The following is a 27656-nucleotide window of genomic DNA, read 5'->3' on the forward strand; positions in this document are numbered from 1 at the left end:
CAGTGTGAATATTTCTGTTGCCTTGTAACATGGCGCTGCTGCCTTTTGTGAATATGTGTTGGATTTTGTCCATGCAGGACAAAAATAAAATGAGAAAAACTGAAGCTCAGATAGCTTCTATACCACATCATGTCATAGTCCGCCCCTCCTCAATTTGCTACACAATTTCACTTCGCTTCACCAGAGCATGAACAGGAGCTCAAGTATTTGTTGTTTACAACTATTTGCAGAAGTCTTTCCTCTGAGTTTATTGCAGCTTTCATGCAGAAGCAGTACCTTAAGTGACTTATTTTATGTTATAAGTGATCCCAAACATGTAAGGCCCATTAAAAATAATACGCTATACCTTTATTCATTACAAAAACATACAGTTGTGGTCAGTTTACATGCACTCATTATGTGCATGGATGTCACGGTAATTTTAGGGCTTTGAATGATTTCTTCAGGGTAAAAATTATTTATGCTCAAATATATTCATAATCTCACTAATATTTGGTTAAACATTCCTTTGCAAGCTGCACCTTGATAAGATAGTTATGGCATAATTTTGGTTGTATATTCTTGGCAGAACTGATGGAGTTCACTTAAGTTGGTGCGTTTCGTGGTATGCACACAGTTTTGAAACATAGCCTTCAAATTTTCAATAGGGTTGAAGTTTGAGCTTCTGGAAAAGCCAAAGTCTGGAAGAAGACCCAGAATTGTGCTGCACACTTGTTGTTGGCCTGTGTGGATTAGAGAAAAGATCTTTAATGATGCATTCTGTGCATCCTGGGAAAACAACAATTCAAAGGCTGAGCCATAAGCACCATCGAGATGTTAACGTGTCGTTAAAGAAGGACAGAGTTTCATGTGTCATATGTCAGAAACACAGAGGACAGTTTTCTTCTTATTAAATGGTTTCCTTGGTTAGCTGGTTAGGGTTATGAGTAGTCACCAACACACAAATGCACACACATGCATGCACACACACTAGTGTCAGCATCTCTTCTCCTGGACTACTTAAAGAGGTAGTCACTAAATCAATTTATTAATTAATTAATGTGCATTTAATTATTAATTATTAACATTATTAATTATTAACAAATTTCCCACGTGTGGGACTAATAAAGGTTATCTTATCTTATCTTATCTTATCTAATAAAAACTAGAGTGAGTATTAATAACCTATATATATTAATAGACCCCATTTTTAATCTTTTCTAAGATGAGTGAATAATCTGGCCTTTTTTGTCTGTTGTCTGTTTTTGTACGAGTCAACACGGCCAACATTTTTGCATGCTGCAAATAGAATACTCTATTTACTTATCAGCATCCGATAGCGTACCAGGACAGGCAGCAATGGACTATCAAAAACTGGAAAGATGAAGCTTGTACATATGGATGTTACACAGGGCTGGGTTACTTGAAGAGCCGCTGTGCGCCGGCCCTACAAGCACTCACAGCAGCCCATTTGTTCATTTTCATTACTGACACTGTATTGCCCAATCAAATCTCTTGATGCAAGCAGCCCCTCCCTTACCTTTGCTGTAGAACAGTTTACTGTGGTGAAAAGGCGGAGCTGAAAAGCTAAGAGAGAGAGAAAAAAGAAACTAAAAATAGATGCAGCAAAATGTGTCATATGTTAGCAGCTGCACCACCAAGAGTAGTTCCAGCAATAACTAGTAACCAGTCCTCACCGTCACAAGAGGCTGCTGTTATCAGGGTTAGCTGTGAGAAAGAGACAGAGGAAGGTGAAATCAACGCGGTAAGAAAATAGATGCAGTGACATAATTAGGAAGGGAGCGATTGAAGGATTCAGGTAAAATGAATGGGTACTTTGACCATGAGCCTCTCTTAAGAAGTGAAGTCCAGCTTATAATTGTCACATGTCTAACCCAGCAACAATTGTACACCCATATATATATATATGTATATATATATATATATATATATATATATATATATATATATATATATATATATATATATATATATATATATATATATATATATATATATATATATATATATATATTGCTTGGACCAAAATCTAGGGCCAATTTTTTGTCCCAGTTCAGTCTTGATGTAACAACACTTTGCATATATATTGATTTGCATATATGCTGCCATTTTGTCAAATGTCAAGTCCTTAGTGTGGCTAAAATAAACATAAGATACTCTTGGAGTAGAAACATGGTTCTGTCACTTACAACTCTTCACATTTAAGTGTAAGTGTGTTTAAATGTTAATGCTTTGCAACCCAATGTAATTTAGTTTCCAAACCTTCCAAACAGAATAATTTTTGATGCCTAAGTCTTACTAGCAAGTAAAAGTTTAAAGTAAAAAATAAGCGAAGAAAAGCACAAACAGAAGTTCAAAACTAAAAGTTCCAAACAGCAAGTGTAGCTGGATGACGAATGTGACTTCACCACCACCACTGTTCCAGCCTCCTAACGTGGACTGTTCAGCTCTTTGAAAAATGGGCTGTTAACTTGTGTTATACAGTATGGCCCAAGGGGTGCACAAACACTTTGTGCATAATTTGGAGACATGAAGGACACAGAACAGTATTTGATACCCTGAGATATCAAATTGTTGCAAAAAATTAAAAGTGTTCTATTAGGTGGGAAACTGCCTGTTTTGAATGAAGAAAGAACATACACAGCACCTATAGTGAACATCTGTTTGTTGGTGGTATCCATCTTTTCATGTAGGTTTTGGCAAAAAAAAAAGTGCATTTCACAAAATGTACCATTTTAAGGTTTAGAGTATTTCAGGAGTATTTTTCCACTACCATCAAAAATAAAATGTCAGACTTCTCATCTTAAGAGTAATTGGCAAGCTACATCTTAACTCATCTCTCTCTCTCTCTCTCTCTCTCTCTCTCTCTCTCTCACACACACACACACACACACACACACACACACACACACACACACACACACACACACACACACACATAATTATTATTCACATATCATCTATAAAATCTTCAGCCCACTAGCCTGTCAGAAATAAACAGCACCAGCCAAACATGCCTCTTAATTGTACCATGTCTCTTTCCTGAAAAAGCCTCTTCTCCTCTAATGTTAATAACATTACTAATGCTTCCTGGAAGTGAATGGCATCCAGCTCTTGAGTGCTCAGGGATCCCATTAGCTATGTTGTCAGACCCTGAAAACCATGAATGTGAAGAGTTCTCTGCTCTGAGAAAAGAGGGACTGTACAATGTGGTAGCATAGCAACATGTCAATACAGAAATGGAAAACCTCTTTGGAGTTTCTTATTTGTGGTTGGACATAATGTTCAATCCAAGGCTCTCAGGTATCCTCGTGACTCTTAGTAATAGTTTTCCATCATGTGATGGTGAGGCGCTCTTGCCTGTCAATTTTTCTCAAACCAGAAATATTAAGAGCACCTTTCAAAGGAACGAAAATAAATATATGTTTACAAACCTACAGTTTTGAGCAGGTAGTATCCATATACAGCAGCTCCCTGAGACTACAGTGATTAAAAATAGTAAAAAAAAAATTAAAAGTTTTCCATGTTAACCGCAATGTGTTCAAGCAAAAAAGGAGCTTTAAAACATTACAAAGGCTTATGGAAGCTCATAATGTGAAAACATCAACCTATTTAATTAATTATTAACACATATCAAGTTATCAATATCATATGAGTACCATTTTCCCTATCAAAAATTGCCTTGATACAGCAGTTGTATTGCCAGGGTTTGATATCCCCATGTTGGTTTTGCTCCTAAATCATCATAACAGTGTTGGTCAGGGATCAACATCACAACTGACCAATGAAGTTGTCTTAACATTCAGTTAGCATTAGCCAGGAAGTTAACTATGCTATTAAAAACTATCACTAGGAAAGCAACATGAGTAAACTAAACCCTTTAAACTAGACCATTTATTCAATGATTATTAGTTTTATATATACATAGACATTTTTCCCCCTACATTACAAAGCATTGCAAAACACCAAATGTGCCTTTTCTCCCTTCACACTTGTTCTACAGTCAGCACAGGTTTCAGTTCCTGTGGAATTTTTAAGGAGGGAGCTTTTAACCGCATGGACATTCCCTTTATTTTTATTGCACAAAAGAACAAGCTGGAGATGGTATATGGAAAACTGCATTCATGACAGAAAACGCTTCATTATACTCCTAACACAACGTTTTTTTCTCTGGAAACATCTGCACAGACAGCATGTCAACATAAAGCTAGCAGCAAAGAATCCAGATTCACGTTGAAGCTGAGTGTATTCTGACCCGGCCCTGCAGGTGAAGCCTGAACTTCAACAGGTAACAAAGGCAGTAATGAGCAGTCCACTTTGTAGTGCTGTAGCTTCAGTTTCTGCCTGTACATATTTCTACAGTAGAAACAGAGTGACAATCACTCAGCTTTGCTTTGTGTCCATTTCTTTAAGAAAGTCACAACCTTTTTTTGAGTGATGACCCCGAACGCTTATGCTGAAGACGGTGGTGATTTCCCCAACACAGTCAAAACACTACTCTATCACAAACCTACATAAAGATGTAGTTAGGTGATTTTTTTATGCTTAATTTGTCTATAGCATGAATTAGCATGAAAGTATTCAGTGTTATTGTGTGGTGACCAGACAAGTGGTTTGTGCTGTAATGAGCTAATAATAAAACCATGATATTATCAAATATTCTCAAAACTTTTGATGGTAAATAAAGGCCCCAAATACAGACTCTTAGATCGGCCTGGATCAAATGAAAACAACCTTTTATTGGAGGTGAAACAGTAGTCCAGCAAGCAGCAAGAAATAACAAAGTCAGTGAACAAACAAAGGAAGCTCTAGGGGTTATTCCGGGTACTCGGAAACAACAGGAACCACGGAAAACAGCAAACAGTACAGTACAGGAGGACAAAACAAAGAACAAGGACAAAGTGACGGTGTAAATAAGACGTGATGTGGACATTGGGAACTACACAAAGCTGAAGTAAAGCTGATAAGGAAGCAGAGGGAAGTAAACTAAGAACAAGTCACAAGGACAGATGACTATCAAAATAATACAAGAAGTAAATAAGCAGAAACACTAACCGGGTTAACTAAACATAGGGAACAAAGGGGAATACCACATATAAAACAAAAATTGAAACAAGGACAAGGCTTGAATCATGAAGTCAAATGAAAGACAGCTAATAATCAAGTCCAGAAATCAGGAAAAGCTGGATCAAAGACCCAGGACCGTAACAGATTCATTCCAAGATGGCTGTCGAGTTGTGACTCTTGCTTCTAGAAGCACTTTGCTCTCCATATTTTGACAAAAGGAACTCAGTAAAAAGTAACTGGCAGGCAGTGGAAGAATGTCTTGTTTCACCTTCTAAGTGGGCATTTCTCTAATGATGCGATGTCAAGTAAAAAGTATAAATAGTCCACGAACAGCAACTTTAACATTGGGGGTGAATAAAGCAGATCAGCATTCTTATTTGCAATAACTGTCATGCTGGCTTCAGGACGTACAGTCTGGTATTATTACAGAAGCCACTGCAATGATGAGGTTTCTTTGTAGATCAGCAGGGTGGCTGGGGCGACTGGGTGGCTCTAATTGGCAGAGAACAGCAGGGTTCTTCCTCCAGCAAAGTCACAGCCTCCTGGTTGTGGGCTGCACACTAGCATGCTATTCATTACCCCGAGAAAACCCTGGCCATGGCTGAACAAATAACAGAACCACAAAGCAACTCAGTGAAAGATTTGGGAAGGAACAGCAGTATCAAGCTGCTATGACCCAGTTGTACTTTAATATTGTTTTAACCTCTTTTTCACACTTCCTTTAAACCAGCTGGAATGAATTTATCTCGTAAACGTGATAACAAAAGTCCAAAAAGCATGTGAGAGAGGTGACCTAGGGAAAAGATAAAGAAAAAAAAAAGTTCAGTGTATGCGTTTGCTTTCAGATTACATGTCCTCTAAGAAGAGTTAAAGTGGTGTAAGGGGAGTTGGATAGTGGAGCTGAGCTAAAACATAAAGTTTGACTCAGGTGCCAAACTCAAAAAAATATCACCCGACACTGTTTAACTTTTAGATTAATGTCAAGGTTTCATGGTCATGAGTCCCCCCCCCCCCCCCCCCCCCCCCCCCCTTTTTTAGTTCAACAGCACTACAGAACAAGTTAGTGTTGAGCTTTTTAAACAAGTACTGTAAACAGTGAGCAGTTTAAAAACAGGAGATTTCCTTCAGGAGTCAGCTGAGACCAAAAGTAAACTATTTCTCTTTTTTTCGCTAGATCTGAATTTATTGATTTTTTTTTGCCAACATGTTCATAAGTAGGCCCAGTAAGGATAGCTATATTGCAAAATCTGGTTTGGGTGTAAAAATGTGTGTATGTGTGTTTATAGCTGTCTCTTATTTCAGTTCCTTTCTGCCTGCCAGATTTAAATTTGAATTCTTCAAGTCTTTATTTGCCACAGATTGTCTCTTTTTCACAGGACTCCTTGAAGTCTCCTGAAAAAACTACACCCCATGATCAGTAGCTTGTAGAATCTCCTTTCACTACAGTAACTTCAACTAATTATTTGCTCTTTGACCAATTTTGGCCCACTCTTATTTCCGAAGTTTGAATTCATTGATGTTTTTGAGTGTTTGTTTATGCACAGCTTTCTTAAGGTCCCATCCCAGCATTTCAGTCTTGACTTTGACTGGGCCATTGCCAAACGTTGATTCTTTTCTTTTTCAAACATTCTGTTGTAGATATGCTGCTGTGCTTGGGATCAATCTCCTGCTGCATGACTCAGTTTTGGCCAAGTTTTAGCTATCGGACAGATGGATTTACATTTGACTCTAGAATACTTTGATATACAGAGGATTTCATTATGATTAACTGCAAGGTGCCCAGGTCCTGTGGCTGCAGAAGAAGCCCAAATCATTAACCCTCCACCCCTGCGGTTGATAGTTGGTATGAGGTCTTCATGCTCATATTCTGTGGTTTTTTTCACCAATGCTGTGCATTATTGCCAGTCGCCTCCTCTTTGGTCTGTCCAAAGTGCATTATTTAAGAACTATGGTGTTTTATTCAAATGAAATTTTGCAAACCTAAGCTGCGCTGTTGTCTTATTTTCAGAGAGAATAGCCTTCCATTCAAGCCATACTTGTTCTTTTTCTAACTGTTAACTGTGACCTAAGATGTGGTTTGTGGACCTTATGCATTGGATGGTCTGACCTTGAGAGTGATTTTGCTGGGACATCCACTCCTGGGGAGATCGTGTCATTTAGTTGTCATTTAGTTTAGACTTAAATGCTCCAGACCAGCAAACTGCCCAAACTTCTGGGTTTATAGAGGTTAGTCATTTGAGTAATGGCTGCTGCTTTTCCTCTTAATTCTTGTGGAAGCAGTAAGACTGTGTTTAGCTTTTCACAGGACTACACAGAGTCTTGTGAAAACTTTCTTCCTCACATGACTGTATATGATTTCCCACCAATGCTGCATAACCTAGAGTTTAGTTTTTACCAGCCTACAAAAACTTATGTTCAGACAATTTATGGTGGATTTTTTGTTGTTTATAAAGATAATGGAAAAGCTTTTTATGCACTACATGACTGACAGTATCTTTACCAGTGCCCTGTGTTTTTCATGGTTTGCCCCAAACCTGATTGACTATTCTGGATTGTGGTCATCTGGTTTATATGAATTCATAATGATGTGTGTTTATAAGGTGGAAGAGATTGGATTTCATACTGGTTAGACAATAGTAATAGATGACCACTGTTTCCTTATTTCCTCTCCTTTATGTCTATGTGGAACTACAAATAAATATGAATCTAAAAGTACAAGCTGAATATAATTACATACTTATATCTCCACAAAATTCACATGTGAGTGATCTCACGCTGCCAGCATTTGATAGCTGAATTGTCCATTTATGTTCTTTGTGTTTCCACAGTGAATAGTTTGTCAGGCTTCTTCCTGACAGCGGGGGTCAGTCGATAAAAACGAAGCACTGCGTTGGCCCTCCAATCAATACTGCTTTCTTGGGTTCCCTCAGCAGGAGCTGCTTTTATAACTCAGTGATGTTGCATATTAAATTGTGCTGTTAAATATAGTTGCCTTGCAGTACGATGTTAATCTGTGAAATATTCGTTTTGTGCTCACTACATTAACATTCCTTTTTGGTTGACTGATTTGGTACACAAATGAAATGCTGAAACACCAAATGGAAGAATGAAATGATTAATCTTTTCCCATGAAATTGCAATATTTCATTGCTTTTCTAGTTTGCATAGTTTACAGACCACACCAGAGGCACAGCGATATTAAAGCTTCAGGACAAGCATTTTTTGGGGGTCTAATTTCATCTCATTTACCCAAATTAAATTATATTTCTGCACTTTGTACAGAGTGCAGATGATTCATTTGCAAGTGCAAGGAAAGAGTTAACTAGGGATGGGAATCGAGAACCGGTTCTTGTAGAAAACTGGTTCCCAGTAGTCTACCTGCCTATCAATCATGCTTATCGGTTCTTGCAATCGCACTACAATCAGCTGATTTCAGTTAGCATGCCAGAGGAGGAAAATACCTACGCAGTCTAGAGCATGCATATGGACATTTGTTTTTATTGCACAAAAGGACGAGATAAAGTAGCAACTGCATGCAGGATAGAAACAACCGCATTATGGTGCCAACACAACTTTGGTTCTTTGCAAGCATCTGACAGGACAGCATGCTAACGGTAAGCTAGCCAAGAACCCAGAGTGAAAGCTGACTAAATGCCGATCCCAGCAGTCAGTCCCTGAGTTTCAACTCTGAGTTTCTGTAGGAGAATCGCTGTGGCGATCACTTTTTTGTGCTGGTTTTCATCTTTGCTTTGTGTGGCTTTGTATTTGTATTGTAGCTTTGTATTCTATTAAGAGAAACATGAAAGTAATGTAACCAGTAGTATAAAAAAAGGACTTCTTCCCAGCAGTAATTAAGTAACGTACTCAACTAATTTTAACAAAAATGTTCTGTGTAATATGTGTAATAATGACTTTTTTGAACAACGGCTCCAACACTGATCAGAACAAAGAGTGGAAACACCTCCACAAACATAAACAAACATTTGACCCACAGCACATTAATTGCATGAATGTAATTTCTTTATTGATGCTTAGCAGTGGTGCTGACTCTCAAAATGGAGCCAATGAGAACCCAATGACAATCGATGAGAGGATCGATAAGGAATCAAATCGATAAGTGGTATTGATTATGGAATCGGAATTGCTAAATTCTTATCAGTTCCCATCCTTAAGGCTAATATTCAGAGGGGCTTAACGTGCCAGCAGGCACAGGGCTCAGTCACTTTAATCAAATTTTAAAAGCTTTGCACAGGAGCCAACATTTCTTAAAATCTCTCTTGGAATATCTAACATCTGTGAGTTCACACACTCTCCCAGATTCGGCCATTTTGTTTATCCTATTATAGACAGGAGCTCTGATTCAAAGAGCCAGCTCAAAAATGCGATTTGTCCTGATAAGCCAATAAATGCCCCTTCATCAGTTTAGTGTTCAAATCCATTAAAGGAGCACTCTCCTTAGCAGAACAGAAAGAGAATGACGGAGTACAAGGAGCGCTTCAGAAGACACTCATTGATCTGAGGGATCTGAGATATAAGCTTTTGCATCTCGGCCGAATGTCAGTGACTGCATCGCAAACAGACAAATCAAATTTTTTGCCGTTTTTCCATGAGTCATGGAACAAAGGTAGGGTTCTTTCAAACTAAGTTTTATTTTATTTCCTTTTTCTTTAAAAAAAAAAAAAAAAAAAGATTTTATTTTTAGCAGATTTGGAGCAGGTGAAACCCAGGCTCAGGTGGGCAGAGGGAACATTTAATTAATTCTGTAAAGTGAACCCAACAGACTGAATGGAAACGCCTGTGAATCCCAACGACACGGGAGGTCTGTGGGGTTTACCAGGCCTAAACTGTCTGTGGGACGCACACGACGAGATGGTTCACATTAATTAAATCTGCCATATGTTGGCACTCTCTTCACATCACAGGCTGCGTGTCCCAAAGCACAGCAGATGTGACAAACTATCAATTGTTTTGAAAATGAAATCTATCTGGACTCGAACATGAGAGGGTGAGTGAATCCGCCGCTTCGAGCCACTTCCTTTGCGTTTTGGCAGACATCACAGTGGTCCATCTGAACGCTTGCCAAAGGGAAGCAGTAACATGTGGTTATCTGTGCTGTTATTTGTCACTTTGATCTTTGTATAATAATATTTTTCAAAAAGAAGATATGATGAAGTCACTTTCACTATTTGAAAGGTTGTTTTTCCTTTTGGCTCCCATTCCGAGCTTCGTTCGATGGTTTCAGATTGAGCAAAGGCAACATCACACGGTTCACTAGAAATTTTTCATTTAATTTCAGAACGGAGTGCTTTCAAACAATGTTGCATCTCACAGAATCTCCTCATAGTGGCATTAAGAGAATCACAATCAGCTTGCAGCTTTGCTCTCTCCAGCTTGGGAGTTAGATAATCTCTGCTGAGAGCATCATTGTCAAAGTTTTTGAGGTCTTTATTGCCACTAATTAGTTTGCTGTCTCTGAGAACCCCTGAAGGCCCCGTCGGTTCGCTCTCGTTGCAATCATATGCATGTGAAGTGTATATTTTTTAATTCTCTGTAGTGAGTTTATCGTTTAAGTGGAAGGGCTCTGGCTGCTTTGGTCGATAGGATCCTCGTGGAACAGAGCTTGATGGGCCTTTGAATCAATAATTCCTCAAACTGCATCAACAGGGATTAACTACCCCTCTGAGGGAGCTTCTCAGGTCAAAGCTTGGCCCATTTAACAGCTAATTAGATGCTTTGTATTGAGCATATGGTTCTTGTGCAGCATCTGTTTCAGCAGAACATACAGTTAATGCTGAATTTGCACATGCTGGTCAGTGGGAATACTGTGAACCTGCTTTGGCCAATAACAAGTAGCTTCCTCAGTTTCAAGTCTATTTGTCCTCACTAGGTTTGGAACCGTCGGCTTTATTTTTGCTTTGATCAATAGTAGCGGACTGCCGGCAGTACATTCATTGACATGACTAATGTCAAATTGTCTAGTGGAGTTTTTGAGCACAATTCTTTTTGAAACCAGAGAAAATCATCATGATGCCAGAGTGCCCCTCCATTGCTCAATCAATCAAGCCAGAAAGCAAGTGGCAACTTCCTCTTCCTATTACATTTCAAGACAAATGGTGCAACAGATTCTGTTTTCATTATTCTTTAGATACCAAACTAACCTCCATCAGCACTTACCGGCTATTGTGCTTTTGCTCCCTCTTGTTAATCGGACTGCAGGCAGCGTCTGTTGTGTGTGGAATAATACACAGCCATGACGCACTGGAGACCACACTGCAGGTCTCTTCATAACAGACCCCTCTGATTATATTTATGAAATTCAATTACTCTGACACAGACAGATGGACTTGCTGTCAGTGGGGACGCTCGTCATTTGTTAGCATCAGCAGACATGTCAGCCCTGAGGAACTGATGGAACTGAAGCTGTGTGTCTGGAAACAAAAGAAGGAAGGGAAAGAAAGAGAAGGACAAAAAGATTGAGGAGAGGAAGAAAAGCGGTAATTGAGGTTTACAAGCAGGCCATCATACTGTTGCCCTGAAGAGCCTGCAGTCATTTAAAGGGAAACACGTCCATTTGCATTCAATCCAAGGGAGAGATGAGAAGAAATTTGTCATTGTCAGAAACCCAGAGTGAGGATGTGTGCAGTTTAGCCCAGCATTAAGCTGGAAACCAGGGGAAAGTGCTAGTGTGGGTCTTTAAATTGGGGAAAAAATTGTTTACATGGTGTGCGATATTAGCACAGAAAGAACAAAAGAAATTGCTCGAGGATGACTTACAGACTTCAGAAAGACATCACGGTTGCTACTACATTCCAAAAAATCAGTCCATCATATAATCCACATATAATTCCTCAATGTGTCACATTTTAATTTTATTTATTGCACAGAATCAACAGGAAAGATATAACACATTGACTGGGGAGCTTTGGGTGCAGGTCAGCATAATCACGCTAGTTTAATATAAGAATATAAATAATTATCTCGTCATTTAAAAATTAAATGTTGATTTTGTGTTAATAATACACAGGAGAGATAATTATGTATTTGTCTTTTTGTTTGTGCTTTGAGTGTAATTTATTTGCCAGAGTTGGAAACACGGTGGCCAGTGATGGTGTAGCTGTGGTGTTTGCCTCACGAGAGCAAGGTCAGAGGTTACATGTTTCTGTGCTTGTCTGAGTTTCCTCCAGTTGCTCAGGCTGCCCACAGTCCTGCAATGGACTGGTGATCTGTTGAAGATTTACACCCCACTTCTATGACCTTATGTTGGCTGCACCAAGCTGTAGCTGTCATGACCTTAGCTGAAGAAGTCATTTGAAAAAGGAGGAAGTCATCTTTTTTCTCTTCACAAACAAAACATAGAATAAAAAAGATGAAGAAAATATGACCACTGTTTTGTTTTTGGGTTTGTTTGGTTTTTTGCAATATTGTTCTCTAGAATTTTTTTTTCTTTGCTGCTTAATCATCCTGTAAGGCAGGCAGCCAGGGGACGTCTATCAACAGATGTCGTTGTGTGTCGTGGAAATACAGCATCCACTATACAAAGAAGTAAAAGTAATCTGCTTCTGACGTACTGATTCTTACCATTCTTTTTGATAATCTTTCTCTAAGTCCCAAAACACTGTGGGGGTCCAATACTGAGTTGCAGCTGTACCCTTTCATACTATTTCTCAAGTTCTTACATCTGTCCTAAAGACAGAGCTTTCAACAAAAGCAGACAGTATCTGCCATGCAGCTGCCTCAATACTCCAGCGCAACAGCTGAAAGCCATCCATGCTGATATTTTTGTGTTCTGGGTCCATTTCCCTATCGCCTCAACTCCCTCCTGTCTGCTCCTTTTCCTTTTCAACATATTTAAATTGGATGTCTCATATGGTGTTTCAATGAATATGAAATCTATTCAAATTAAACTGAAAGGAAAAGATACAGTGCTTGGGCCTTTAATCCTGCTAGATGTTGCTCTGTTAGGTGCCCAGTGTTGGTGAATTATGGATGAGTTTGAAAATTAAAGCTAGTTGGGAATTCACTGAGGAAGTGCTGACAGTGTGGGTATACCTTCATCTAGACAGTTGGAGCTGTGGGGGAAAAACATAGAGGGATGGCAGTTCAATGCAAAGAATGTTAGATAAAAGCCATAAAAGGAAAAACTGCATGAGTCTTTGTGTTTTAAACTTGCCTCAGAGTGCTCCACTGCTGCAAGCTGGGATGAGTGGGCTAGACGGACGGAGGCCAAACCAAACTCATAGGCCAGGTCTGAAGAGTGTGGCGTGTGAAGTGATTTGAGCCTGCAGGGTTGTGATCACACCTTCCTCCTTCTGCCTCTGCGATGCTGCAGCCCACGCCTTATTCCGCACTTTAGTCCTACTTGCGTAAAAGACTTACATGTAGGGGAGCAGAGAAATTAAAATAAAAATAAAAATCCCACTGACATTTTCACGCCTACTGTCCTCTGAAAGTGGAGCTAGGAGTGAAGGGAAAAAGGAAATGCCAAGCCGTAGAGGAGGGAGGGAGGGAGGGCAGTGGACCAGTGCCCACATCTAAAACATCTCAGTGATGCTCACTTGAAAAAGATTTGCACTGCTTTTTCTTTTTCTTTTTTTAAAAAAAAAACCTTCCGGAAGACAAATTCTCCCCGGGATAAGATCCTTGAGAGGAGCTCAGGCTCTGGCTGGTGAGGGGCATCCGTGTGCATGACTGAATGCCAGTACAAAGACTGGTTTACTGCATTCTACTGAGAGCGCCCTGTTGAGATCAGGAGAAACAAAACCAGTGCTTTGCTTAAAGCTACAGTGCAACCAGTGCTTCCTCTCACTTTTGTATTATTTTTTTTTCCAAGATCCAAGCTTTTCAACAACCTATATGACAGTTTGAAGTACATTGCTACTTTTCACAATGGTGCTTTTTTCTTGCAGGAATTGTTGTCTAACTTTTGCAATGTCAAAGCAAAATGATGGTTCAGTTTAGATCATCGTCTGATGCCTAAAGACTGAAAATGTTACAAAATGCGGCGCAGTGGAATAAGTAAGGGAAGCTCCCAGCCAGACACTGGGCTGGTATTATTTTCTTTTCTGTTTCAGTTCATCCACATCTTCAGTTTTAATTTGATGTGTGTGAGAGCCAAACCGCACCTATGTGGGGGTGGAAATTTCCACTCTAGTCAATGTGCCAGCTATTTAGAGTTGCATATTGGGATAAGTCGATTCATGTTAGTTTAGAGAAAGAAGGAAACTCAGGGAGTCAAGAGAAAGGAAGTCAAACAAGTCGGTTTAGATTGGAACAGTCAATTGTACAGAGCAAAGGCACCTTAGTGGATAATAGCCTGGCTTGGAACCTATGTGTTAAGGAAGTGTCAAGGAAGAAAAGTCTACCACTTTGCTTAGGAGGTGGTCAGTCTGATTTAATCAACTAAGGTTTGAAGAGTAAAAGATTGAGTTGCACTCCTAGGACCTAGCGTAGAAATTCACTCGCCACTAACTCTATCGGCAACAGAAGCCAATAATCCCAACTGTGGTATCCTCAGGTCCTGAACTGTAGTTTGGAATCACAATCCCTGCCCACAGGTTTATAAATTGTTGTGTACTCTGCTCTCAGTGTTAGCACGGTGGTTTTCTCGGGGTCACTCCTAGAAACAATGTAGCTTCTTTTTCTTTTTCACCATCAATACCCCACAAATGCACTTGAAATTGCAACATTGTTCCCCGACCAGGAATGATTTGGTTACACGCTGGGGACATCATTTCCAATAGGTCCAGTCAGGCCCTCTTTTATAGCCCAATAATGAATAACCAGTATTGATTTGGGCAGTTGTCTTTTGGGAGAGAAAGCAGATTGTCACTAATCAGAAAGTTGATGGTTTCCCTTCCACCGCACGTGTCGAAGTGGACTTTTAATTCATTTAATGCAATAATCCTTAGCAAATGACTACAGAAAAAACAACTGTTTTAAATGAACACACGTTAATGCAGCTTATGAAAACCTAGATTGACATTATTAATTACTTAATTAAATTTGCATTACTGCGTCACTGTTACAGAAGTTGTCTGTTTGAGCTTCCTCTGATAGTAAAGTTGTAGAAATCTAGCAGATAAGCAATATCCCAGGTGTCAGCATGACTTTCATTTTAAATCTACTTTTTAACCATGAAGCAGTGTTTCAAGTCCATGTTTAAATAACTACCAGTCAACATCAGAATGTGAAACCATGCAACCAGCCTGCACATGGATAGTTTATAAACCTTTTTTTTCCCTTTTTAAATGCTGCTTGCAGATTGATTTAATTTGTTGTGTTGTACATCCTCATACATCAGTGACTGGGTAAACTTAGATGCGAGAGAATTTTAATGCAAAAGTTTGAATTTGAACATTGTATTAATGCTACGTTTCTTATTGCAAAAGACATGTATTCCACTTTCATTAGGATCAAGCAAAGAGAGACAGCATTACAAACAGGCCGACTGTGAATATTCAGTTATTTACCCACTCAGTAGAAGCCTGCTGTTACTTGCCTCCTGCTTGATGCTGTGTTATTTCTCATTTTCTCTCTCTAGATGAGCTCTATCTCTCTTGCCGGAGCTCCTGCCGCTGCTTCATTGTGCATCATAAAAATGGGCTCAAAATAGCCGCCGCATTTCATAAGCATAGACACTTCTTAAAATTAAACATTTCTAATGCCTGTTACCTCCAATTGTGATATACCTAATTACCCTTTGCAGTATCGCAGCAGTTTTGCAATCAGCATGTGCCCTAATATAGGATGTATTTTCTAACCAATAGAGCAAATAAGGACAAAATCAATTGAGCGTTTAATTATTCTAAAGATGAAAATGTGTGATTTATATCCTGCTGACAGTTAATAATAAATGCACTGATTGTCTTAAATGGACTGCTGATGGTAAAGCTTACACAGTGATACGTGGAAATCTTGCTGTTGAGACTCACTAGTGCCTCTTTAAACTGCCGTGCGTGTGTGTGTGTGTGTGTGTGTGTGTGTGTGTGTGTGTGTGTGTGTGTGTGTGTGTGTGTGTGTGTGTGTGTGTGTGTGTGTGTGATACTGCTGACGATGCTAAGTTTGATGGGGGCTTGCTTGCATTTACCTTGAGGAGTTCTACCCATGATACAGATCAGCCAGCTGGCCGTTTGATGTTCGCCATGAACGCTCCTTATTAGGATCAGTGGAAAACACAATAAATAATCTGTGAGTGAACCTGCGCTCGAAACAAATGCTTGGGAGAGATGTCACAAGAATGCAGCTTTCACTACAAAAGATATAAGAGCCAGACTTATGGAAGCCTCCTCTAGAAGCAGACACAGTGGAAAGAGAGAGCGGAAGAGAAGACACCGAGAGCTAAAGATGACCGATGAAGAGGAGGGGTGCACTGGACTTGTGTATCTTTGTGTGTAACTGTTCTGCCCGCATGGGGGGAAATAACGGCGTTTGAATGATGGGTGTGACAGAGGTTGATGTTTGCTCAGGGCCTGTGTGGCTCCAGTAATAAAGACACTGTGGCTCAAAGTGGCTTCATTCTGTCCTAAATGATCCTTAATCTCTCCATAAATGACATCTCTGGCTCCCAGTAAGGAGAGTGAAAAATGCAAACTGTTCACGCCAGTGCTACTGGGATTTTATGGTCGTGTCAAAAGAGAAAAAGATGCCGAGCTTAAATATAATAAGTGTTCAATTTGTAATTGTATAGTTTTTATATATATAATATTCAGAAATGATAGACAGCATTAGTGTGAGGAAATTACAGCCCTCAGTAGCCCCCAGCACTTAAGAGGCAGAAAGAAATTAAATAGTGTCTGCTGCTGCTGTGAAAAGCTATATTTAAGTACTGTTGTACAGTCAGTCTAATAAAAAATAGAAATACCCATTTCCTGATGATATTTCCCCAATCATCAGCAGCACTTTTTTTAGAAGTCATTTTAACAGGAATGCCAATATGTTGTGTGTTCTGCTTTCACCAGCTTCTGACCTTTCTTGAATCAATGTTTGCCGATCAGAGCGCAATTTGTGGAGCTAACAGAACAACAGAAATCATTCGTCACCTCTCTGCTACCTCACACACATTAGGCTTTGAATATCACTGTATGTACATTTATGTTTATGCACGCGTATGAGTGCATAATGGCACAGATGTTGATCAAAGCATGCCATCACGTGACAGTCTGATAGTATGAAAGCACATAATTTGGAGACCTGCTGGCTGCTAACCCAGATAAAGACCATAAAGTGTCAGCCACGTAATAATGAAACTGTATGACACACCTGCAGCTGGAGGATCGACTCCAAGGACGTCTTACAGCCTCCTTTGCTCCTACACGTCATTATGACCAGTGAATTGTTAAGGCAGGTGATTACAGACAGCCATGGAACAGAGCAGAGGTGAGATTTATGTGATAGAGTGGATTCGACTGACACTAATGCAACAGAGGAACTGGAAGGTCAAGTAGGTGCTTATCAAAACAGCGCTGGAAACTGGTTCACACTGTGTCTGAGCACCTTCTGGTTTGTGACCCAGGCAACAAAGCCTTGAATTTTAATGGTAGACAAAGCTTGTTCATGGAGAACGGTTGATTTTTACATTTTTATGATTGGAAGCAAGGCGTATAATTAAGAAAAATTGTGTTTATTACGAGTTAATTAATATATCATATAATTGAGGGTTGTTGTTGTTTTTTTTTATTAATCCCTGCCAGATAGCTCTTTTTTTCCTTGCTGCTCTTCACATTGTAGATGAGAGCACAGCAGGCAAAGGCTGATTCTTCTTTGACTTTAAATCTCTCAGCTTGAGCTTGCTCCCCCACCAAGCCTCCAGGAATTTTTCATTTATCATACTATTCTCTTTTTATCACTCTGGAATAAAAGATTTGCTAGCTGCAACCATGCAGATCACACGGGCCACCACTGCTCATCTTCTTTAACATTTCAACCTTTCCACACAAGCTGATGCAATAGCAGCGTACTCATACAAGCATCGGTGTGGATATTTTTGCCTGCTTCTAAAAAAACAGTAGAAGGTGGGGAGTTTCCCTGCGTTTTTTTGAGGAACTGTGGGTGTGACAGAAGTCAGCATACCACCTCTGCATGTCATCACAAACCATTTACTGAATAAAAATATATGCTTTACTTTAAACACCTCAGCTGGAGTGTATATATATATATATATATATATATATATATATTCTATGAATGTTTCTGATCTCTTGCAGCTACTCTGACCTCTGCAACTCTGCTGTGGATGTCTAGCTGGGACAGCGTGGATCAAAAATTTCCAACCAGGTGAACTTGTGGCACTTCTGCACTGGCTGAGAGGAACATGAAAAGACTGTAAAATTAACTAATCCCCCCCCCCCCCCCCCCCCCCCCCAAAACAAAAAAACAAACAAACAAAAAAAACCAATTTGAATGAAAAACAAAAGCTGGTTTCAAAAGCAAAGTAATCCACATAGACTCTAATGTGGATTACCTGACATGTAATGTTATCTAGTCCTGTCATGGTAAATTACAGATGCAACATGCTAACCAAACTAGCACTATTGTTAACTTCCTAATGTAGTTCAGAAGAAAACCTTTCTAAAACTATTAGTCCTCCTGAAGGTGTCATATACAAGCATTTCCAAAGTACTGGAAAACGTGCGTAATACTTACATTGAACATTCTTCTTTCATAACAATATATTATAATGGCAGCTCTTCATCTCTGTGAAAAAAGCAATGACGCTACTGATAGTCATAAATGTGGCATAGAAATCTTCCTCGACTAACTGAAGGTATTTGATACCATTGATTTTAAAACACATTGCTGTGTTTGAGGCACAGCATTCAGTGGGTTTAGAAGTTATATGTAAGAAAGGGAGAAATTTACATCAAATGTGGGGTCCCACATAGATCGATTAAGACTGCTCTCTTCCTTCTATGTATCAATGATTTTGTTAATTACTCTAGTTTGCTGATCCCACAAATATATTTTTGTCTCTTGAAAATCTGTATTAACTCCAACATAGTATAACTGAAGAACTGATAAAAGGTGGATGTTTGATTTAAACGTAATAAATTAACATTAAATGTCAGCACAAACAATTTTATTGTATTTGAAATTTTTGAGGTGTTCACATTGATGAATGTGGAATATTGAACTAATGAAGAAATTATATAAATATGTTGGTTTACTAATTTTTTTAACTGGGACATTGTCTTCAGAGTGGAGCACCACTGACCTTTTAGCGCCCTCTGCTTGAGCCTCAACTACATTATTGTGATGTTACATGATGCAACACTTACAGACTTTATCAAACAAAGTTATTTAAACTTCTGAAGTTAACTGAATGTAAGATTTTGTTATGTAATGTAGTATTTAGGCTATATAAAAGCTGTTGTGACCTTATGCCAATATATTATTGTTCTCACACATATAACACGAAGAAAATACCTTTGTACAAGTTTTAGTCTGGCCTGTCAAGGTCCATGTATTTGGAATGAGCTTCAAAGCACTTTAAAAATGTTAACATCTATCTCTGTCTTCAAACAAACTTTTATACAACACTTGCTACTAAAATGTTTGATTTTGAATTCTATACGGCAAAGATCTTTTTAAAACTTGGAATAGCTCTCTACTCTTTTTTGTGCCACTGTCTAACTGTTTTGGTTTAGTGTTATTTATATGTTAGGATCCCGTGGGTAATTTTAAACCAGTGACACAGATAAACTGTTTGCTATTTTGCATTTCCCAGTAACGGTGCACACCTCATATTTTCCTCAGTATAGATAAAGCCTGAATTTGTCAGCACTGTTAAGGAGACAGAAAGGGGTTGTCAGTATTGAGTGCAGAAGAAATGGGTAATTAGCCGATGGCTGACTCAGGCCACTTGCAGCTTTGTGTGTCAGAGTGGGGATGGAAAAACCGATGAAGCACATCTCCCCGGGTGTCATAAAGCTTTGCTTTATGGCCAGTTTGTGTAGCCTTGCAGATTAAGTTCAAAGAAAGGCGGCTGCTCTTTTCTCCATGCATCTTAAATCCTGTTTCTCCTCAGCTAGATCTGTAGATCAATTCTTTGGACTGTGCTAAGATATCCCTGTTGTCAGCAGCTACGGGGCAGCTACAGGAAGGACGGGGAGGACAGGGTGTCTAAAAATACATTATTTAAGGGACAATTTCACTTCAGATTTAATAGTACTCACAGAGCAGCATGACTACTACAGTCAAATTGCATACTTTCCTTCACTGAGGAGTGGCCATCTTCAGCAGCATGAGCATCAAAGCTCACAGCTCCCAGCGAGCCACAATTGCAACCTCCTTAGGCAAATGCAGTGTTTGCATTTAAAAGGCAAGAAAATCACAGCGAAACAGTAGTTTGTCTGTGATTCATCCAATGAGTTCGTTCTCAAAAACTACCTCCAGCATTATCTCAAGAGAGCAGTCCTACATAGAAATAAATGGGCTGGTGTCTGAAGAGAGTACAATTCCTTTGTCTGTTTAGACACAAAGGACAGTTTTAAGTGAACACAGAGTTGAGTGATGCTGGTATTAGTCTTATTAAGTTCAAAGATAAATGAAACTTGTTTTACTCAAAAATCTGTTACTAGAAAACACATTGGCACGATTCTAATTTGTTTTAAAGACAAGCCAGATACAGAGGGATTACAAGATAAAACACAACAAATTTACACCATTCTCTGTGTGAAACTCTAAAACTCAGGTACTTATCGTCTTTCCTCTCAGGATTAAATAAATAAATAACATCAAACAAATATGGCTGGAAGAAGATTTTGCCAATGTGGTAGATATGCATTACTCATGATATGAATAATTTATTAGAAAAAGTCTAAAAAATACAAACAGTAAAGGAACACTGACAAAAATGCCTCAACACATCCAGAACATTATATTTTCATACTTGCATTGCACCACTTAATCAGCTATTACAGTATTTAAGTATTTACAGTGAAGAAACAAGAAATAATCTCCTATTGTTGACATAGTGAAAACAGAGCTGCTGTGCACTGCAGGAGATTGCACCAGAAAAGATTTTCTACCTGCAATATGTGACATTTTAATCCTTTTCCAAAATGCATTAGAGACACTTGGAAGCTAAGCCCTGTAATTTCTTTCCTTTTATTTTTGTCTTTCATTTGGGGCCATGTTTTGAGTGACTTACTGTGAAATGGCACCTGGACTCTGGCATGTCTTTTTACCTATAACTATTAAAATTACATTAACCCCTCCTCCCAGTCAAGCATAAACTTTATCTCATTAGACCTCAGAACTTTGCTATACAGTTAAGAAAAGCATTCAACACATACAGCAGTACGGACTTTATTTTGGGTAATTAACATTTTTCAGCAACACACACTTGCGATTTGGCACTTTTAATATCTTTAACAAAAGGTGAAACTACAATAAATATAATTTGTTTTAGGCATTGTTCAAAATTAAGATAAATTACATTCATTTAAACTGAGCAGAAATAAAGAGCATAAAGATTTAACTTAAAACCCACAGCAGAATCTGTTATGTGACTGGTTGAAATGTCCTGTGTTCCACTAAACTCTGTGACAAGTTTTTGAGTTCAGCCACGGAGCGAACCTGCTTGTATCCCAGCAGAGCCAGAGTGTCATTACACAGATTCTGAACCGTTCTCACAATGTCAAAGCCGAGTCGAAGCCGCCAGCTCTCAGCTGTCACTCTGGAGTCTCTGGTGGTGGAGTATCTGTAGTTCCACTCAGATGGAGACGACGCGTTACTGTTGGTGTTCTTTGCAATCCACGTCCTCACCCTGTCCTCCATCTCCAGCCCTGCAAACTTGTAGATTTCACTGGCCTTGTCCTTCGGGTTGAATGCTAAGTCCTCATACCGTACCAGCAGGTAGCGTCCACGCAGCCATGCAGGTCTCTGCAGGCCTGTTTCTACAGAGGCTGCCATGTCCTTACAGGTGCTGGTGATCTGCGAAAGGTCCACGTAACGAGGCTGCCGCCCCGTAGCATTCCATATTTTCCAAGCGCGAAACTGATCAGAAAACGCCATCATGCGTGAAGCAAGAATGGCTCTGGGGTCTCGCACCAGGTGTACGATCTTAAGGTCCAGACGTGGATCTTCAGTCAGAGTGCGCAGATCCCCCACCTCAGGTACCCGCACGGTCTTTACAGCTACATGCCCTCTCGACAGACACGACATAGAGGCTAAAGTGAGGTTCAGGGCCCCGCACTTCTTAGGGCACCAGGTTTCATCGGGTGGATCAGAGGCCGCTGCAACTACTCCATCAGAGCACACCGGAGGGGAACAGAGGGCATGACTGGAGCTCCTGCGGAAAAAGGAGCTTGTGATGTGGTCTTGAGGCTCGGGACGGATGTAATTCTCCATGAAGTGAAGCTCACAAGTGTACAGATTGAGGAGAAGGTCCCTGTAAGCACCCAGCAAGGCACGGCGGTCCAAGGTGCGACGCAGCCTGCTGCTGGAGTTGGTGAAGGCTTGCTGGACGTGGTACAAAGGTTCAAACACATAGAAGACCCCAGGATGCTGGTTGAGGAGCTGTCCGGTAAATGAGGAACCACTGCGTGTAGTGGCAAACAGCAGGATGTGCTTCCGAGGTGAAGCCATGGGCAGCCAGCTGTCATCGCAGGAGGTTCTCCACCGGGAGTCTTAAGCAAAAAAAAAAAAAAAATCTTGACTGTTTTAATGTGTATTATGCGATACTGACGTCACTTTCATTATGTTTTCTTGCAACAAGGTGAACAGCTTTAAATAACTCATTGCATAATATGTTATTACCTGTTCAAGCTCTAGTGAAAAAGAGTTATTTCATTAATTTCAGAAGAATCATTTCAGCTCATAAAAATGAATTAGAGCCAGTCTTTAGTCTAGAAGAAATACAGAATCAAGCCAATAAAGTGTAAATAATTTAGCGGGTAAACATGCATGAGTAAGTTGCTTGTTTGCTGGTGGTTACCGGGGGGATGAGAAATGGTGGATCTCTAAATATAGCACAAATAGCTAATGTGTAATTACTCCTGATTAGGAGTTGATTGCAAAGAGGATGCTACTTTTATACACAGGAGCTCGTCACCGACACACATGTGAGCTATGAGAGAGGATTAATGGAGACGGATTGGAGGAGGATTCTAAAACCAATCACACATATTTAATTTCTCTGTCCTCTCCACTTACAGGGAATTCCCGTAGTTAATGATCCTCTGTATTTTTTCTTTTAAGTCACTAACAGCCGTGGCGTTGCAGCCTGATTCTTGATGCTGGAATAGAAATAATGTCACCAATCAAGCGCTGCGAGTGCATCACTGCATGCCTGCTGCTGCTGTGCTGCCAAATACTGTCTCATTTGTCTCATACTCATTTTAGTTTATTCATGTTAGATTTGCATTAAATATAATAATAAACCTATACGCATGCCAACAGATGTGCAGACTTTAGTGTGGTATGTGGGGCAGTGTAAATTGGCCATCGGGCAGTACCTCTGAGATGTCTGCTCTGGCAGCGGTAAGCTCCCTGACAAGGTCCTGACAGCGAGTCCCTCAGGGTCCGGATGGCTGTGTACTGGACCCCCAGAGACGCACATACAAGAAGCAGCACCGTCTTCCAGGAGCACTCCATCCTGCCTCTACCTCTGACTCTACATCCTTTCCACTGACAATGCTGGAAAGCCACAGAGGCACACACACACACACACACACACACGCACACACACACACACACACACACACACACACACACACACACACACACACACACACACACACACACACACACACACACACACACACACAATAGTATTTAATTTCAAAGCCACATACATGTGCAGCTTTGACACACTTGTGCCTGTGGGTTTCCACTGATGACCTTCTGCGCTGTTCATGCTGGAGCAGCAGGGAATCTTGCTCAAGGGTGGATGTCATTAACTTTTCTCCTGCTAGTTAAGAATACAAACCTTTGTCCTTCAGCAGTAGTTCCTGCTGCAATAGTATTAGTCAATAAAGAAATTGCTTAACCTTTCTAAATCTGATAACACTTTCATCTCTGAGCAGTAAATGCGAGGCAGCAGCCAGCTACCGAGCATAAAATGTTTCCATAAGGATCCACAGATTTGTGCCACTGAGAAAGTGCGCAGAGGTCACGGAGAAATGGTAGCGGTAATGTCCCTATATACAAAAGCTCCACAATTCAGGATACTGTGCACACAGTGGCATAATTGCATTTCATTTTTGCTTTCCTCTCTTCTGGGTAATTAAGCGTCTAAGCTCAGTAGAGCTACATACCCAGATAAATATAGCTGTCTTCATACAGATGAGCGTAGAAGTTTCCTTTGTACACTTCCGAATTCTTTGCCACTGGGCATGAAAGAGCAAAGGTAGATGTGATTTTCCAAATGTATTCATGAAAAAAAAAAGCTGCCATCCATCCGTCCCTATACACCAAGCTGATGGTAGGTAATCGCTCGAGATCCCTGGGTACAAACTGTCTCTCCATCACTCAAAGTGGCTGCGCGAAGGCAATCATAATCAAAATCACAGGTAAATATATATCACCGAACTGACAAAAATAAATATCACCTTCCTGTTTGCTTCCTCACCCCTCTCTCTGTCACTCCATCTCTCTCCAGTCTGCCTCTTGTTCATTAATGATGTTTATGTGTCCCTGGCAGACTCATATCCTCAGGAATGTATCACACTGAGCTTTTGATGTTCCATTAATCACAAACAGCACCAAACCAAAGACATTTACTCTGTGGGTGAGGGGAAAAGAAATCGAGCTGACATCATGAGCCATTCTGTTTGAATACAGCTAAAAACAGTGATGCAGAATGAACACATCGGGGGAGAAAGTTTGTTTCTTAGACTGATAGTTGCAGACAGGATAACAGGAACAAGGGCTACTTTAAAGTCGCTTCTGTGTATGTGGAAGGAAAGGAGAGATAGAGACATAGAACGATTGTATGAATGACTGCAGATAATGAGAAACTTTGACCAAGCTTGTTTCTATCTCTGACATTTAAAACAAAAATCTGTCAATTTGACAGCCCTGCCATCCATACCCCTACTGCACAGTTGGCTGACCAAGGCGCATCATATAATTCCTCAGCGACAGGTTTTGTTTTCCTTTCCAGTCATGATCATGGCTCAGAGCTCCTCTGCTGCACACCGAGCTTCCCTCTGGAGAATGAAGACAGATGCTTCAATGGATTAAAGCAATTTGATTTGCAAGTCCTCCGTTCTCCCCGGCTTATAACACCTTCTGCGTCGGCACTCACACCCGGAATAATCGATGTTCAGTCAACAGCTGGAAGGGGACTGCAGGCTTCAGATGGTCTCAGCTTTTGTACCTCTTGTACAATAACATTCCTTACAAGGAATAACAACCACAGGGACAAGACTGACCGGAGATTACACTCTGTCAGGTTTGACTTGTAAATTCAGCAAGCAGGCATTGCTGCTGCTGAGAAAACAGCAGCAAAAGTGTTTGGTGCAAGAAAGGTAATTGCCTCTGTGGAAAACAAAGACAACAAACGAGGTTAGGAGTTAGCGATGAGGGTGGGACTGAGGGATTTGGGATGGAGGTGATTGAGGGATGTGACAGTGCCAAAGATTTTTCTATTAAGGCCCCTCTGTGTGTTCAAAGATCCTCAGGGGAAGGCTATTTATTGGCCACGCCTGGCGATCAATCCTGGAAAACACAGTTGAGCAACAGTAGCATCATCGGGAGGCGTTTCAACGCTCCAGTCCTAGCATCTATGCATTTTTCCTTTCTCTGTTTCTGTCTAAACCAATACCACATACGCACGCGCGCGCACGCGCGCACTCACACATCCACAGGCAGGAGAGCAGAGCAGAACACTGCAGCGCTCAAAGGAGATACATCTGACCCCGGGCTACAGAGGGGCTCCTGTGATGGGGGGGTGAAGATGAAGCTTGTCCTACATGATTCCTCCAGCACAAAAACATTAAAAGAAAAGGGAAAACAAAAGGTACTGAGAGGCGCAAAAGGGGAAAAAGAAAAAGGTCAGCGCTTCATCTGGTCTTGTCCACAGTGAATATAATATTTACTTATAAGGTTCCGACTAAAGGTTTTCTCAGTGTTTGATTCCCTTTCAAACAGTGGAAACAGACAGAAACAGACAGAGTGAATGTGTTAAAGTGCAAAATCAAATTGAAAAAAATGTTAAGTTTACCGAAACACTAAAACATATCGGTAAAGAGTAGTAGCATTCAATTTATGCTACTGTACTGCCAGTTTAAGTAGGAGTAGCAGTGACGAAAAGCGCAATTTGGCATCTGAAAATGATTACTATCATAAATAGCATCTAAAATAAATACTTCCGTTAGTTTTCTACGCGTTTGCTACAAAAACAAGATTTCCTTTGGAGATTTACGGCATAGTAAAAACAGCAGCCGATAAAGTAAGACGGTGTCACTTTAAACTCACCGTAGAATCGCTCAAGAGACAGTTTCAGTTGTTTTAAGAACACATCTTTAAAATATTTAGTGATTATCTCGACAGTGACACACTTCGATCACGGCTCTTTCAGCGCAAAATGAAAAAAAGAAGAAGAAGAAGAAGAATGAATGAAATAAATGTCTTACCATCAATGCGCCTGATGAGATAGGAATTCTCCGGCCGGTCCTGTTTGGTACGCTGCATCGCTAAAAGTGTGTTTGTGTGAGTGTGTGAAGCGGAGGGATCGAGCGCTGCCGCTGGTGTCCACATCCAAAGTGGCTTCAGAGCTGGAGATGCGCTATGGATGGAAAGCGGCGAGTAGATGAGCGAAGAGGTATTTCTCACCCCTCAAGAGACCACACAGAGTACTGGAACCGGGTCTCTAGATTGGATGCACGATTGCCTTACCGTGCATTACGCTTTGAAGCCGTAGGGCACGTTTCATTACGTCTTGGAAATATATACGATCTTAAGAGGGAGTAGCCTAATCTGAATATGAGATGCACTCTAACTAAAACTCCACCTTCCATCTGTAATTCAACTTGTTTGCAGGTAAACGAGGAGCAGATATTTCCCATTTTTTATCTTTCATCGGCTCCAGCCATGCATCAACAATCACTTCAGCATCTCGCTGGTGTCATTCCTCCTTTGCTGTCACCATCTCTGCAGGGATTCTCACTATATGCTCAACTGGAGCACCACACACACACACACACACACACACACACACACACACACACACACACACACACACACACACACACACACACACACACACACACACACACACACACACACACACGCCTCCCATTGGATGAGTGACACAATGACCTCTATTTTCCCCCATTCCAGTGAGGATGACTGCTATCATCGCATGTGTCCCCTCTCCAGGCTGCCAGCCTCCTTGTGTGGAGATGTGGGCACCATATCATTGTCCCTGGAGCGTTGCTTTAGGGTCAGATTTTGCCAGTGACAACTTCATTACTCTTGGGAATGGGGGTGGATTGTGTTTGCAGTCTGATTTATCTCAGTGGTTTATCTTATGCTGGTTGAATTGTGTCTTTATGGAGATAAACACAGATTAACAGAGTAATGTATTTTTTCTGCTGTAGTCCTTATCTGTTTTCCTATAGTGTCTGCTATCGAACGAGCTGTCA

At 40.4% G+C, this 27656-nt stretch overlaps 2 protein-coding genes across 2 annotated transcripts in view; one reads left to right on the top strand and one right to left on the bottom strand.

The window, feature by feature from the left end:
• The window catches only part of amn1 (antagonist of mitotic exit network 1 homolog), a 109185-nt gene that overhangs the window by 68432 nt on the left and 13097 nt on the right, over positions 1-27656 (top strand). The window lies entirely within an intron of this gene.
• Positions 20661-27590, bottom strand: LOC308389992 (carbohydrate sulfotransferase 1). The gene is made up of 4 exons (XM_080871636.1): positions 26908-27590; positions 26646-26797; positions 23523-23703; positions 20661-22694 (listed from the first exon to the last, which is right to left on the bottom strand). The coding sequence occupies exons 2-4, from the start codon at positions 26646-26648 to the stop codon at positions 21568-21570; spliced, it is 1311 nt and encodes a 436-aa protein (XP_080727762.1). The 5' UTR covers positions 26649-26797; positions 26908-27590; the 3' UTR covers positions 20661-21567.

Source organism: Rhamphochromis sp. 'chilingali', assembly GCF_963969265.1.
Source record: "Rhamphochromis sp. 'chilingali' genome assembly, chromosome: 2".
In the NCBI taxonomy this organism is placed as follows: domain Eukaryota; kingdom Metazoa; phylum Chordata; class Actinopteri; order Cichliformes; family Cichlidae; genus Rhamphochromis; species Rhamphochromis sp. 'chilingali'.